This window comes from Sarcophilus harrisii, chromosome 2 (genome assembly GCF_902635505.1).
Source record: "Sarcophilus harrisii chromosome 2, mSarHar1.11, whole genome shotgun sequence".
Classification (NCBI taxonomy): domain Eukaryota; kingdom Metazoa; phylum Chordata; class Mammalia; order Dasyuromorphia; family Dasyuridae; genus Sarcophilus; species Sarcophilus harrisii.
In genome coordinates this window covers 453,590,152-453,607,044 of record NC_045427.1, presented here as the reverse complement: position 1 = coordinate 453,607,044, position 16,893 = coordinate 453,590,152, and the positions used below count along the sequence as shown (strand labels likewise).

Below are 16,893 nucleotides of genomic sequence, written 5' to 3'. Positions count from 1 at the left end.
GCTAGAGTCAGGAAGACTCATCTTTTTGAGATAAAATCTTGGTTTTAAGTGCTTATTAGCTATGTGACCATTGCAAATCACTTAACCTTATTTTCCTCAGTTTCCTCATTTTTAAAAAGAGCTACAGAAGTAAATGATAAGCTACTCCAGTGTCTTTGCCAAGAAAATTCCAGATGCAGTCCCAAAGGGATGAACATGACTAAAAAGCATATGAACAACAAACTATAATTTCACTGGCAAAACACATTTAAAACTTTTCAAACTTTTATTTCATGTCTTCCAGGAATTTTAAATTTCTATCTAACCTAAAGCTTTCCTTGTAGATGACTTGGGCTTATTTTGTTCTTTTTAATTTTTGTTTTGAGTTTCCCCATCATCAAAACAGCTTTTGGCTGTGGGTTTTTTTTTCATTCTTCCATCCTATTTTCTGATGTACTTGATATTAAGTTTGGACTCTACTTTATCTTGGTGAGAACATTTTCAGATGATTTGTTAGCTACTTTCTTAGATAGTTGAGTGTTGTGTTATTTCAGGATTTTAGGTGCAGACTAGGGATCTGAAAACTTTCAGTGTTCAAAAAGTGGTCTGATCCATGGCAGAGTTTTATTGCTTTTCTCTTTGTCAGATATCTGCAAAGTCCTGATCTAAGACTGTTTGGGAACAATCTTAAAATACAGATAGACTTATGAACTATCTGGAAAGCTCCATTCGTTTAGAATGATACAATTGTATACTCTCCTTTGGCCAGGGTTTATATTTTATATATCCCTCTTCAGTCTAGAATAATTTCCAGAACTGAAACTCAACTGTACTCCAAGGGAGGGAACCACATATTTGCTGCTTTGTTTCTGAATAGCCTCTTTCTACTCAAGGTATTTCTACTGGGAAAAATTATGCTATGGTACAAGTACCATTTTCAGTTTGCTCTGGATCTTTGACCAAGAAACGAGGAGTAGCATATAAAAAGGTGTTCGAAGTCATTATTGATCAGAGAAATGTAAATTAAGACAACTCTGAGATACCAGTACACACCTCTCAGATTGGCTAAAGTGACAGAAAAGATAATGATGAATGTTGAAGGGGATGTGGGAAATCTGGGACACTGATGCATTGTTGATGGAGTTGTGAATGGATCCAACCATTCTGGAGAGCAATTTGGAACTATACTCAAAAAGCCATCAAACTGTGCATACTCTTGGATCTAGTAGTGTTACTACTGGGCTTATTAAAAAGAGATATTAAAAAAGGAAAAGGGACCAAGAAATGAGGAGTAGGCATCAAAACATCCAATTGGTATTTGTTTCCACTAAGTTTCCCTGATATTGATTTGGGGGTACTTTGGTATGGATATGGGACCTCCTCTTGCTGTAGCTCATATTCTCTCTCTGAGTCAACATATGCTATGTTCTTGTTTGCCCTATAATTGAAACATTGTAAGAATATATTATAAATATTAATATATATAAATATACATTATAAATAAATAAATATCTATAAATATACATTATAAATAAATAAATATCTATCTATCTATTTATCATAGATAGATAGATAATAAAAGCAAAATATATGCATGTCTTCCCCATCACTAATCATAGGGGAATAGCCATTTCCTTCCAGGGGGTCATACAGTAAATGGCAGAGGTAAAAAATATGGCCAAATGAAATTTCAGAGTGAAAACAATATTTTCAGAATTTCCATCTCTTGATTGCATTTTTGAGTGCCTGCTTCACTTCCTTATTCCTCAGGCTGTAGATGAGAGGATTAAGCATAGGATTTATCACTGTATAGAACACAGCAATCACCTTAGTCTGCTCTTTAGAAGCATTGGAGGTCATATAGGCAATTATTGCTGTTCCATAAAAAAGGATGACCACAAGGAGGTGGGAGCCACAGGTGGAGAAGGCCTTGAGTTTGCCTGATGTTGTCTTTATCCTTAGCACAGTAACTGTGATGGAGCAATAGGAGGCCAGAATCAAGGACACAGGGACTAGAAGAATCACCACCCCCATAAGGAACATAGCTGTCTCTGCTTTGTGGCTGTTTGCAGATGCCACAGCAAGGAGAGCAGGGGCCTCACAAATGAAATGATCAATTCTATTGTTTCCTTGGTAAGGGAGGCATAAAGTGAATGCAGTGTCTACCAAGGATACTACAGTGCCACTGGTCCAACACCCCAAGCTCAACCTGGCACATATTTTCCCTGTCATAATGAGAGGGTAGTGCATGGGGTCACAGACTGCGAAATATCGGTCATATGACATTACAGCTAACAAGGCACATTGTGTACCTCCAAAAACAAGGGAGAAGAAAAGTTGAGCAGCACAGCCCATGAAAGAAACAACTTTCTTCTTTGTTAGCAGGTGGACTAGGGTTTGGGGAACAATGCTATTGGATTGACCAAAATCAGCCAAAGATAAGTTGCAAAGGAAAAAGTACATGGGTGTATGGAGCTGTGAGTCAATTAAAACCAGATAGATGAGGAGTAAGCTTCCAAGCACAGTAACTAAGTAGATTCCCAGGAACAATACAAAAAGCAGCACTTGAATCTGAGGATCATCAGAAAGTCCCAGGAAGAGGAATTCTGTCACCCAACTTTGGTTGTTCTGGCTCATGTTCAGTTTTCCTGCTTCTTTAGAAAAAGGCAACAAATAATTTAATGTGTGAATATAATGTTTAGAATTTTAGAATTGTAGTGTTGGAAGGGACTTATTAGATATTATCCTCTCCAATCATTAATCACAGACCTATAAAATGCCCAACAAAGATTTCCAGTTATGACTAATACATTGAAAGAAGAGGAAACCATTTTTCCTTGTTGGACAATTCTAAGTTTTAGATATCAGTCCATTTTATATTGAGCTAATATACAGTGTGGCATCAGGGTATAGTGGAAAGAAAATTGCATTGCTGGTTTATGAGTTTAATGGTAGGCCTTTATCTTTTGTCAGTTAGTCAAAAAATGCTAAGGAGGAGAAAAATGGAGTAGAGACAGATCTTTTGAGTATCAAGGTTAAATAATTATGGTAACCTGTGTCTTCACATCCCTTTCCTTTCCTTTCATTTGTGTCTGTGTGTTTAGTTGTCTTACTATTATATGTGGTGAAATAAACACAGGGATTCTTATATATGTTCCTCTGGATTCAAAAAAACAGCAATGAAAAGAAGTCTGAAGCTAGAGACAGACCTTCACTACAATCCCATGATATTAACAAAGCTCACATGTAACATATAGTTCAAAATCAAGAAATAGGGTAGAAAAATCAGAAAACAAGAAAAAAAGAACTATAAAAACTATTGTGGTGATAGGGAAAATAAAGATACAACCTCAGAAGAAAATAGTGAAGTCAAAACAACTATAATTTCTCAAAGAAAAATGTTATTTGGACACAAGTTCAACAAAAATTTCTAGAAGACCTAAAGCCATGATTTTCAAAAGAAAATAAGAATGTTAGAATAAAAATTAGGTAAAGAAATGAGAGTGAAGGAAAAAAGATTATGAAAAGACAATAAACAACTTAGTAAAGGGGAAACAAGAAATATTAAATAAAACAACACCTTAAAAACAAAATTGGCCAAATGGAGAAAGAAAAATAAAAATTTCACTGATAAAAAAAAGTTCTTAAAATGCAGAATTGACCAAATAGAAAAGGAGGTACAAAAACTTACTGGAGAAAATAATGACATATGTAGCACCTAAGATCTTTAGGGATCTTTAGGGAAAATTATCTCATACATGAAATATGCAAGGAAGAGCTTTCACAATAGATGGAAAACAGTGGGGAAAAAAGGTGAGCTTTGCTTTAACCTCATTTTCATCTAAATAGATTCAGAGGGTAAATATATATATATGTATAGGTATAACATGTATATATATATACATATACAAACATGTATGTATATACATAATACATATGAGAAAATACACAATTAGTAATCATAACTGTGAACTGGGATGGATGAATTCACTCATAACTTGGGAGCAGAAAACAGAATGGAGTAGAAACAGGAATCCAATAAAATGTTGTTTGCAAGACACATACTTGAGACAGAGATACACAAAGAGTGAAAGCAGAGGACTTGTGCAGAATCTATTATAGTTCTGCTGAAGTACAAAAGGCAGAAATAGCAATCAAGATAATAGCAAAGCAAAAGAAAAAATGACCTAAATATAATGGTTAAGTAGGAAAAACTACATTTTGCTAAAAAGAACTATAGACAATGAAATAATATCAATACTAAGCATATATACATCAAAAAACTATTGCATCCAAATTCTTAAAGGAAAAGTTAAATGAGTTACAGGAGGGAATAGCAAAACTATGTAGTGAGGGACCTCGATTTTCCCCTTTCAGAGCTAGGTAAATATAACTATATAATTAATAAGAAAGAAGCTAAATAAATCAATAGAATCTTAGAAAAGTGAAAAATGATTGATCTGTGGAAAATATTGAACAGGAATAGAAAAAGATCTCCCTTTTTCTTAATGATACATGGTATCATCATAAAAATTAACCTTTTATTAGGGCACAAAAATCTCACAACCAAATACAGAAAAACAGAAAAATCTACTCTTTTCAAACTATATTGCAATAAAAATTTTATTCAACAAAGTATTATAGACTAAAAATGTTTCATACTGAAACCCCAGTAATATGTATTACTTTGGAAACTAAATAATTTAATCCTAAAGAATAAATAGAATAAAGAATAAATCCCAAAATTTAGTAATTTCATTAATGAAAATGACAACAGTGAGACAACATAATATAGTGTGTGGCATGCTTCTAAAGTAGTACTTAAAGGAAAATTTATATTTCTAAATGTACGTTAATAAAAGGAGAAAGAGTAGATCAATAAATTGGGGATAACTTTAAAAAATACTAGGAAAAAAACAGATTAAAATCCTAAATTAAACACCAAAATATAAATCCTGAAAATCAGAGAAGATTAATAAAATTGAAAGTGAAAAATCCCATTTAAATGAAAGTAAATCTTGTTTTATGTAAAAATACACAAATCATTTGTTAATTTGATTAAAAAAAGAAAGAAGACCAAATAATCATTATCAAAAAGGGAAAGGGTGAATGTACTGGGATTAAAGGTGAGATTAAAGCAATTATTAGAGTTTATTTTTCCTAATTATATGCTAGTAATACTGATAAGATGATGGGCTCATCTTGTGTTAGTTTTTTTTTCCTAGGCAGGAATGCCTGAATGCCTCATTTTTATCTTCAAAGAAATAAAAATGTTATTTTAAGCTAAACTACATTGCTGCTTCTTGCTTCTGAATATCATTTTACCTTCTCAGGGCCTCCATACTATGAAAGATCATACTTAGGAGTATGTCCTCTTCTTATATCATCCTGGGTCTGTGACTCATACTCTGGTATTGGGCAGCAAAACTGCCAGTTGCCACAATGTGCCCATTGTGAAGCTTGAGAAAGCCCTAGTAAGGATATGGACTTTTTTCCTGGTTCATAACCTTTCCCTATATCTACATGTGTGCTCTTAGATTTACCCTATCCCCAGTATAAGCAAACTTCTCTGTCTCTCTATGATGAATGGTATTGGACAAATTACTCACTATGATTTTTTTCCCTGCATTTCCCATCAGGATTCATTTGGTCCTTTTTCTAGTTATATTTGGGGGGCTTTTGTGGAGGGAAACTTGACTTTGTGATTCTTTCCACTTTATCATATTGGTTCTACCTATGTTTTACTTCTGTTAATGCTAGTTTAAGACCAAATTAGAGAGGCAAAGTCACCTAGTGAATAATGATATAGCCTCAGTGTCAAAGCATTATGTTTAAATCATAACTCTCATCTTCTAGTTGTGTGAACCTGGGCAGAGGTAAGTGAACTTAATCTTTTCTTGCTTCTTAGAAAGTTTGATATAACATCATATCACTTCTAATCATTGCATGACTCCATAGAGGTAATTTTCTCAATGGTTTCCTGAACTACCTTACAAAAATAAATGAAAAGTTCATACATATATCTAAAAGGAGAGGTTAATTTTTTAACCTATCTCAGCAGTTTCCCAAAAGCCTGAATGCTTTTCCTAGTTCCTATAAATCCTTATGTCATATGTAGTTCTGTTTGCAAAAGTTCTGTGCGTAATTTCTGGGGCCTATTAAAACTCTAAATTCATAATATTCATTTCCTTGTTCTCCATATTAATGAAACCCCAGCCAAATCTTTCAGGTAATTTATATATCATTTCATACTTCTGGCCATAATGAAGATACATTGTAAGAGGTAAAATAAATATTATATACATACATGTATATACTTATTTAAGAAGAAGATATGTTCATGTATTCTCCCTCAACTTCTTGTCAGGGACTACAAGATAATAGTTTGAGATAAGAGATTTTCCCAAATGTAATTATATCATTTTTTCCTTAGGTGACTATTGTTCATCAAAATAAATCTTATCTCTTTGTTGCAGAAAATCTTTATATTTGTGTTTCTGAGGGAAATAAATTGGACTTCATAAATATTAAAAATTTCAGACTAAATTCAGTCTGAGAGTACCACTAATAAGTACAAATTAATGAAATTTGGCCATCCTAACTTCTTATTACATTATACAATAAATTTTTAGGGGAAACAAAACATTTTTTGGGGAGGGTGAGATTTTTGTAAGTAAAATGACTAGGAGTTAAAATTCTTGAATTCTGGTTCTGACCTTGCTTTAGAGTTGTTCTCTTGATATTTCCATTTCTCTCTCCTTAGTTTTTATCTGTACTTGAACTTGTTCTGGATAGCAAAGGGCCTAAAAAGTAGGTTCAGGGAAGGGAAATCTCCAAATCATTGTGTAGCTCTACTGCTACACAGTTTTGGAGTTCAAATTTCCCTGTCTAGCCATAGAAGGGCAAGTTTAAAGAAATTTTGATAACCAGCAGAAGTAATGGAACTGATAATATTTTTTGCAGGGGGGTTATGTCTTAAGGAACATAAATTTTTGGGGGCCTAGGAAGGACAATATTAGATTGCCATGCCCTCACCTAAACCCATTCTACCCCTGCAACACACTATGATCATCCAGAACTATATAAATTAATATTTGATTAAATGCAATGAAGATTTTGTATCTAAATGCCATTAAAACATACAATATCAAACTCCCTCAGTAAAGTTTTCCACTTTGCCTTTTCTTTGTCATAAATGGAGCATTCTTACCTGGATGGCAGAAAAGATCAGGAAAACATCTCATAAACTGTGAAGAGATGTTAAATTCAGAACTTAGAATACATAGCTGGAAATATGTTCTGGATAGGATTGAAAGCATAGTGATCTTATCTAACAGGCAGAAAGCATATTTCAAATCCTTGTAAAAGGGACAGTAAGAGATGAAAGAAGAGCAAGGGGAGGGACAGAAAAGTAGAAAACTAGCTCAAATCAACCCTTTTCATCAGAAAATATGCTTGGTGGTTCAGAGTATTTACCTTTCCAATAAAGATTGATTCTTTGAGAATGGTCCTGTTTTAATGAGCTATGATATGAATTGGTCTCTAGAGCATCTAATGTAATCTGGAGGATTCTTACTCATTAGGGTTTTATCTGGTGCTTTTTGTTACTATTTAGAATGATTTTCAGGTATTATCAAGAGGGATATTATAATACAGGAAACTTAAAGTTACATACTCAGCTCTAAAGTTTGAATATTTTCTTTTTCTGTTTCCACTTTTCTTTTTGACTCCCTCAGAGACAGGTGCACAGAAGAATGTTAAAATAATTGTGTGACATACTCAATTTTCCCATAATACCAGACATCTCATCTACTTAAAAGAATATGTACATTTGTGACCCTACATTTGATGATTTGTTTTTCTAAGGAAAAAAAGCATTTGAAATGTTCAGTGCAGTTGTATGATCGCCCATACTAAAGCTATTATCACCCATAGAGCAAGCTTGGTATAATCTGCCATTTGTCCTAAGAGCAGACCACAACCTTTGATTTTTTATTGAAGCATTTTATTTTCAAAACTTATGCAAGATTAATTTTTTAACACTGACCTTTGCAAAATCTTGTGTTCCAATTTTTCCCTCCTTCTCTCCTCCCCCTCACTTAGATAGCAAGTAATCCAATATATGTTAAACATGGTAAAAGTATATGTTAAATCCAATATAAGCAAACATATTTATACAATTATCTTGCTGCACAAGAAAAATGAGATTAAAAAGGAAAAAATGAGAAAGAAAATAAATTAAAGCAAATAACAACAAAAAGAGTGAAAACACTTAGTTGTGATCCATCCTCAGTTGCCACAGTCCTATCTCTGGATGTAGGTGGCTCTCATCATCACAAGATTATTGGGACTGGCCTGAATCATCTCATAGTATAAAAGAGTCATATCCATCAGAATTGATCACCATATAATCTTGTTGTGGTTATATATCCTGGTTCGGCTCATTTCACTTAGCATCAATTCATTAGTCTGATCCTCTCTGTATTCATCTCGGTCTTTCTTATGAACAATATTCCTTAAACCATATACCACAATTTACCCAACCATTCTCAATTGTGGGCATCCATTCATTTCACTTTACCTACAAACAGGGCTCCACAAACATTTTTGGCACATATGGTCCCTTTCCTTCTTTAGTATCTCCTTGGGATATAAGCCCAGTAGAACACTGTGGATCAAGGTAAGCACAGTTTGTCGGCATGTTCCAAATTGTTTTCCAGAATGGCTGGATTTTCAAATTCAATAATGTATCAATTCCTTTTTTCCCCCATCCCCTCAACATTTCTTTATCTTTCCCTGTCATTCTAAATCGACGGTATGGTGTATCTCGAGTTGTCTTAATTTGCATTTCTCTGATCAATGTGTTTTGGAACACTCTTTCTATGAATGGTAAATGTTTCATTCATCATCTGAAAATTGTCTGTTCATATCTTTTGCCATTTATCAATTGGAGAATGGCGATTTCTTATAAATTAGGTCAATTCTTATATTTTGGAAATGGGCCTTTATCAGAACCTTTGTAAATGTTTTCCCAGTTTATTGTTTCCTTCTAATCTTGCCTGCATTAGTTTTGTTTTACAAAATCTTTTCAATTTGATATATAAAATTTTCTATTTTTTAGCAATTTGGATCTTAGTTTTCTTTGGTCATAAATTCCTTCCTCTTCCCGTCTGGGAATAAACTATCCTATGCTCTTCCAATTTATTTATAATTCATTCTTTATTTAAGGTCTGAATCCATTTTGACCATCTTGGTGTATGGTGTTAAGTGCGGGTCAATCCTAGTTTCTGCCAATAATTTCCAATTTTCCCACAATTTTGTCAAATAATCATTCTTATCCCAAAAACTGGGGTCTTGGGTTTGTCAAACAGTAGATAATTAAAGTTTTGGCTGTTTTGTCGAAACCCTAACCTATTCCATTAGTCAACTAGTCTATTTCTTAGCCAATACCAGATGGTTTTTATAACTGCTCTTTTATAATATAATTTTAGATCTGGTTTCAATACCTTCATTTGATTTTTTTTTTAATTCCCTTGAATTCTTGACCTTTTGTTTCTCCATATGAACTTTTTTTTTTCTAGGTCATCAAAATAGTTTTTTGGGGTCTGATTGGTATAGCGCTAAATAAATAATTGTTTACGTATTGCCATCTTTATTATATTTGCTTGTCCAATCCAAGAGCATTTAAAATTTTTCCAGTTGGTTAGATCAGACTTAATTTGTGTGGAAAGTGTTTTTAGTTTTTTAAAGTTTCTGATTTCCCTGGGCAGATAGATTCCTAAATATTTTATATAATCACTAGTTACTTTAAATGGAATTTCTCTTTCTAACTCTAACTGTTGGGTTTTGTTAGTGGTATATAAGAATGCTGATGATTTATGTGGGTTTATTTTGTATCCAGCAACTTTGCTAAAGGTGTGGATTGTTTCTAATAACTTTAGTAGAATCTCTGGGGTTCTCTAAGTATACCATCATATCATCAGCAAAGAGTGATAATTTGGTTTCCTCATTGCCTATTCTTATTCCTTTAATCTCTTTCTCCACTCTTATTGCCAAAGCTAGCGTTTCTAATACAATATTAAATAGTAACGGTGATAGTCTCCTCAGGGTTTGAAATCTGTTGTTCTCTTTCACTATAGAAGCTATCTATAGTTAGAGCTCACTTTGCTTTTTTACTCATTTAAAAAAAATGTTGGGATCTGCTTTTAGAACAAGGAAGCCTTTCCAAGCTTCCTCTACAGACAACCGGCTTCCTTGGAAGTGGCAATGGCTGCAATGGGATTGTACTGTTACTCTTAGTGCTGGGTGGGTGGGGCCAGGTGCTGTGAGACTCCAACACTTTGGGGAATGCTCTTTACCTTTTGCATTATTATTGGATGTTATATAACTTCTCTGCTGATCTACTGGCTTGTAAGCAGGGCAGAGTGGCCAATAATGTGGTAGTGTCCCCCCTGTAGATTCTCTGCTCCATGGAGATCACTTCCTGCCCCCCCCCCAACTGCTCAATGTATGCTGACCTCCATGCTCTGCCTCCCTGCCTGTGCCTGCCCTCCTCCTGTACCTGAGTCTGATCAAAACAGATCTTTTTTGAAGATCTTTGAGCTTATCTTCTGCTGGTAATTTGCTGCACTACCAATATTAATGGATTCTGCCAGTCTGGCACTATTTCAGAGGCTGAATTTTGTAATGAGGGTAGTAGGAGAGCTCAGAAAGAATCATGTGTCTTCTCTGCCATTTTTGCTCCATCATAAAAAAAAATATATATATATATATATAGTTGCAATTTTTCCTCTCCTCTCCAGATGGCAAGTAGATCAATACAAGTTAAATATGTTAAAGTATATGTTAAATTCAATATATGTATGCATGTCCATACAGTTATTTTGCTGCACAAAAAGAATCAGACTTTGAAATAGTGTACGATTAACCTGTGAAGGATATCAAAAATGCAGGTGGACCAAAAAATAGAGGGACTGGGAATTCTATATAAAGGTTCTTAGTCATCTCTGAGAGTTCTTTTGCTGGGTATAACTGGTTCAATTCATTCCTGCTCCATTGGAACTGGTTTAAGGATTCAACCCATTGCAGTGACAAGATGGCCAGGTCCATCAGGAATTATCATATAAGTAGTTTTGAAGTATTAATGATCTCTTGGTCTGCTCATTTCACTCAGCATCAGTTCATTCAGTCTCTCCAGGCCTTCTAAATCATCCTCTTGCTGGTCATTTCTTATCAGAATTAATAATATTCCATAATATTCATATACCACAATTTATTCAGCCATTCTCCAATTGATGGGTATCCACTAAATTTCCAGTTTCTGGCCACTACAAAGAGGGCTGCCACAAACATTCTTGTAATACAGGTCCCTTTCCCTTCTTTAATATCTCTTTGGGATATAAGCCCAGCAGCCCTTTTTGTAGTGGCTAAAAACTGGAAACTGAATGGATATCCATCAGTTGGAGAATGGCTGAATAAATTGTGGCATATGAATATTATGGAATATTACTGTTCTGTAAGAAATGACCAACAGGATAATTTCAGAAAGGCCTGAGAGCTTACACGAACTGATGTAGTTGAAATGAGCAGGACCAGAGATCATTATACTTCAACAACAATCTATATGATGACCAGTTCTGATGGACCAGGCCATCCTCAGCAACGAGATCAACCAAATCATTTCTAATGGAGCAGTAATGAACTAGACCAGCTACAGCCAGAGAAAGAACTCTGGGAGATGACTAAAACCATTACATTGAATTCCCAATCCCTATATTTATGCACCTGCATTTTTGATTTCCTTCACAAGCTAATTGTACAATATTTCAGAGTCTGATTCTTTTTGTACACAAAATAACGTTTTGTCATGTATACTTATTGTATCTAATTTATATTTTAATATATTTAACATCTACTAGTCATCCTGCCATCTAGGGAGGGTGGGGGTAAGAGGTGAAAAATTGGAACAAGAGTTTTGGCAATTGTTAATGCTGTAAAGTTACCCATGTATATATCCTGTAAATAAAAGGCTATTAAATAAAAAAAAAAAAAGAAAAAAAAAGGGATATAAGCCCAGGAGTAACACTGCTGGATCAAAGGGCATGAGCAGTTTGATAACTTTTTGAGCATTGTTCCAAATTGCTTTCCAGAATGGCTGGATGTAGTCACAATTCCACCAACAATGTATCAGTGTCGCAGTTTTCCCACATCCCCTCCAACATTCCTCATTATCTTTCCCTGTCATTCTAGCCAATCTGACAGGTGTATAGTGGCATCTCAGAGTTTTCTTAATTTGCATTTCTCTTGGAGAATTAAAATGACTTGGAGCATCTTTTCATATGGCTAGAAATAATTTCAATTTCTTCATCTGAGAATTGTCTGTTCATATCTTTTGACCATTTATCAATTGGAGAATGGCTTGATTTCTTATAAATTAGAGTCAATTCTCTTTTGGAAATGAGGCCTCTATCAGAACCAAAATATCTTCTGCTGGAAATTTGTCACAGTCCAATATTTGTGGGTTCTGTCACTTAAAAAACATTTCAGAGGCTTGATTGGGTGTTGGTCTGAGGGACACTAAGAGAAACTTAGATAATTATATGTCTACTCTCCAACATCTTGGCTCCAGTCATGATTATTTGTATATCTTATTTGGCTAAGCATTATTACTTTACCCATTGCTATTTTGATGGTATTCTTTTCATTTTTTTTATGGTTTAATCATTAACAATCAGGTCACATATCTATTTTGATCTTACTGTGGTAAACATATCTATCTATCTATCTAGATACTGGTCTCATTATAATATTTGTAATATGGTTTTCCAGTTTTCCAGGACATTCCTGTCAAATAGGGAGTTTTTTCCAAAGTAATTTATTTGTTTCCTTTGGTTAATTTCTAAATAATAGGGTTATAGGCTAATTGGAGGAAATATGGCAATCAAAATTAAGTGACTTGAACAGGATCACACAACTAGTAACCATTAAGTGTCTGAGGTCAGATTTTTAACTCAGGGCTTCCTGACTCCAAGATCGATACTTAATCCACTCTGCCACTAAATGTATTTCAAATAATGAATTCTTATCCCAAAATATTGTTTTTACTTTTGTCAATACAAGGTTATTATATTTACTTGCTGCTATAAATTGTATGTCTACTCCATTCCATTGATCTACCTTTCTATGTCATAGCCAGTGTCTTCTAATCCAATATAAGATCTGGTACTGCTAAACCTCCTTCTTTTATTCTTTTTTCCATTATTTCTTTTGATTTTGATTTTTTGTTTTTCCAAATAAATTTTGTTAAATTTTTTCTAATGAATAATTTTTTTTTTGCTAACTGAATTGAGATGGCATTGAATACCAAAATTACTCTTTACAAAATTATCAGTTTTGTTGAATTGATGCTGTCTAATTGAACAATTAATATTTCTTTATTTAAATCCTATTTTTTGCATTGGAAAGTTTTTTTAATTACAATTTAGTTTATTTGGTTATTTTAGTTGTTTATTTAGGCAAACAAATGCCTTGGTTTGTTTTGGGAAATTTGGTTTAAATATTATTCAATTGAAATAAAAAAATACAATGAAATTTTCTATTTTTTTGCATATAAATATATGCAAACATATATGAATGCTGATGATTTTGTGGATACACTTTATATCTTTCTACTTTGCTAAAATTATCGTTTCAAATAACTTTTTAGTTAAATTGTGGGAATTTTCCAAAGTATTTTCAGATTGTCTGTAAAAAATATAGTTTTATTACCTCATAACTTATTCTGCTTCCTTCTACTTCTTTTTCTACTCTTTCTGTTATTGCTAGGATTTCCACTACAGTATTGAATAATATTGGTGACACTGTGGGTTTTTGTTTTATATCTGATTTTACTGGGAAGGCTTCTAGTTTATCCCTGTTACAAATAACACTTGCCAATGATTTTAGATAAATACTTTTTATCAAGTTAAGGAAAAATCCATTTACTCCAACACTTTGTGTTCACTGCTCATCTTTTCCGTCTTTCTCCTTATTTTTAAATTTGAGTTTTGCTCCTGGGTGGGAAGGGACATTCTCAAGCTCCTTCCCTGAAGGTGTAAGTTCTTTCTGTTTACCTGGTGTTACATTGGTGTTTCCTTGAGGTTTATGGAGGAGAGGAGTTGTATCTGATGCTGTGCTAAGGCCTGGATTAGGGAGTAATTGGAAGTGTTGGAGGCCGTAGGAGCCTGGAAATTTACCTGGTGCTAATTTGAGGCTCATGGGGAGTCAGTCCTAGTGCTAGCATCTATTTGTGTGATGAAGACCATGGAGAAGGGAGTGACGTGGCACTGGCTTTTGCCAATATATGAGATATGGGCACTGTTATCTGCCTGTTTGCCTGAAGTCTGTGATAGATACTCATGACAGTTTACCTGAGTATGCTGAGAAATTTGGATGGATGAAAGGTATTCCAACACTGGTGTATATCTCTTGCTGATTATGCTTATGCAAATTGGAGATCTAGATTTTGGCATTTGCCTGCTCTACTGCACTAGGACTTAGGACCTCCCTTCAGTTTGCTGAGGCTGGGCTTTCCACTGGCTTGCCTGGATGCTTCCTATCCTGGACTGAATTCTTCTTTTATCTGAGTGAGATATGTTTTTCCTGACCTTCCAAATTCCTTGGGTAAAATGATTGTTTCATCCCATCATTTTGTTGGTTCTGGTGTTCCAAGATTCCTTTCTGGAGTGCTATTTTATGGCTATTTGGAGATGTATATAAGACACTTAAGGCAATTTCCTGCTTACTCTGCTAACTTGGTTCCTGGAAATCTCTAAAAATAAAGCTTTTTGTTTATTAAAAATACATTTTCTGTCTCTTTAAGTATCAAATTCTTTCATATGAATGAATAGGTTTTAAGACTAACTGTACATAACACCATACTTAGAAAACCAAAGATGAGTCCAATAATGGAAAGATTAATTGATATAGATAATAATTGAATTATAAAAAGTAAATTTTGCTATTTGGATGAAATGCTATTGTCACGAAGCTGTTATTCACTGGCCAATTATTCAACTAAAAAACATTGTTTAGTAGAAAGGGGAGGAAATATTTTCCCACTCAATTTCTTCAGGTCACAACCCAGCCTCAATCTTTGTCTTTCAAATACTTCTACTTATTTACAATACTTCTACTTATTTACAATTACACATTTAACTTTATGTGGAAAAGGATCCAGCCTGGAGGAAGATTGCCTAGTTTTCCTTCAACATGCAGTTCATTTTCTGAAGTTGAAGTGGTCTATGATGAAGTTCTTAGGAAGTCTAAAAGAGGCTGGGCTTGAGAATTATATTGAATCTATGGTTAAAAAGAAGTCCCCAGTTTGTACTGGAAATCTGGGTAGTGAGAGGTATAGAAAATCTCAACAACTTTTAGAGCATAGGTAGACTAATGGCTCCAGATCATGAATAACATCCAACGCATAGGGGAAAAGGTATTCTCAAATAATGCTTGGGGGTTTATTCTTTTTGTATGTGTAGTCTAATTCATATTATATTGTGTGTGTTCTTGTAATGGTTTAAGCAGATAAGGCTAGATGGGGAGATATAGCAATTGTTTGATGAGGTCTGATATTGGTGTATTTTGGAAGGCATGATTAGGGCGCTATTCTCACATTCACCCAAGACAGTGTGAGCAAAGTGGAAGGTTGATAGGATACAGAGAGAGATAGGAATTAGTACAGACAATGGATCTATAATTTCACTGGTAAAGGAAGTTCTCAGTTGAAGAAAAGCCATCTACCAATGTAGGTTGGAATTTTTCTGCATTTAGTCATTTTATAGTCTTAGATAGTTTTCTAGAGAATTGAGACATTAAAAATCACAGTCATTTGTGTGAATTCAAAATAGATCTTACTCCAAAGTCTGTTTCTAGTTGTAAGAAATAAAATATCTTACCAAGAACTCCACTGATGAATGTAGAAAAGATTTATTTTACATTCTTGCAAGCATAGGTGCCCAGATGAGTTAACACACCTTTAAAACTCTAAAGGCAGCATTTTATTTACTATGCTAAAGTACAAATCCCTCTCCTGATTCTGCATTAATTGAGTGTTACAGAAGTGACACTACATGAATCTCCAATCCTTATTACATAGCCAGTTCCTGTTCCCAAGGACCTTATATTCTAGAAGGGGGAAGGTAACAGAGGAGGGCAAATGGCAAAAAACCAAAACATTCTTTTCAATCTCAGGACACCACACCTGATTACAAAAATTTATTTCTGCTCCTAAGAAGTTTACATTTTTGGAGTAATATAACCTCTATTCCTTGGTTATTCCTTGATGTTCTTGTGATGTTTCATTTCTCTAATTTAATTTTCTTAACTGTGGAAAGCAAGTGCTTATCCATTTTTTACATAGTGATATAAAATTGAGATATAAAGGAGTTCCTGCAGGGTAAATATTTACTTAGAAAATCACAAATGAACATTATTTATAGTGTATTGTATTTTTATTTAGTATGTTACATACTTTCCAACACTTTTTAATTTGGTTCAGGGCATGGTCATTCGGGATGCTAATTTGACACCTCTGGACACCATGCTCACTCCCTTCATAATTAACAAATTCTAAAACTTTCATGGTCCAGCAAAATAAATCCCCAAATTAGACATATCATATGTATGTCACAATATGGCCTCAGACACTTATTAACTGTGTGCCCCTTGATAAGTCATATAACTCTATTTACCTCAGTTCCTAATCTGTAAAATGAGCTGGAGGAGGAACTGAGCAACACACTCTGGTGTCTTTCCAAGAAAACGCCAAATAGAGTCACAAAGAATCAGACATGATTGGAAAACTACAAAATCATAATCATCAACACTACCACCACAACCATCTACTAGTAGTTGTAAAATATAGTTACAGATAAT

General features: G+C 34.0%; 1 protein-coding gene across 1 annotated transcript; it reads right to left on the bottom strand.

Annotated features, from left to right (window-relative positions):
- Positions 1–1,689: 1,689 nt before the first annotated feature.
- Positions 1,690–2,619, bottom strand: LOC100932757 (olfactory receptor 2D2-like). Its single transcript, XM_003759254.3, has one exon. The coding sequence runs from the start codon at positions 2,614–2,616 to the stop codon at positions 1,690–1,692; it is 927 nt and encodes a 308-aa protein (XP_003759302.2). The 5' UTR covers positions 2,617–2,619.
- Between the last annotated feature and the right edge of the window lie 14,274 nt (positions 2,620–16,893).

Excerpts from the sequence above, each read along its gene's own strand:
- LOC100932757 (XM_003759254.3), bottom strand. The coding sequence starts at position 2,616 with ATGAGCCAGAACAACCAAAGTTGGGTGACAGAATTCCTCTTCCTGGGA.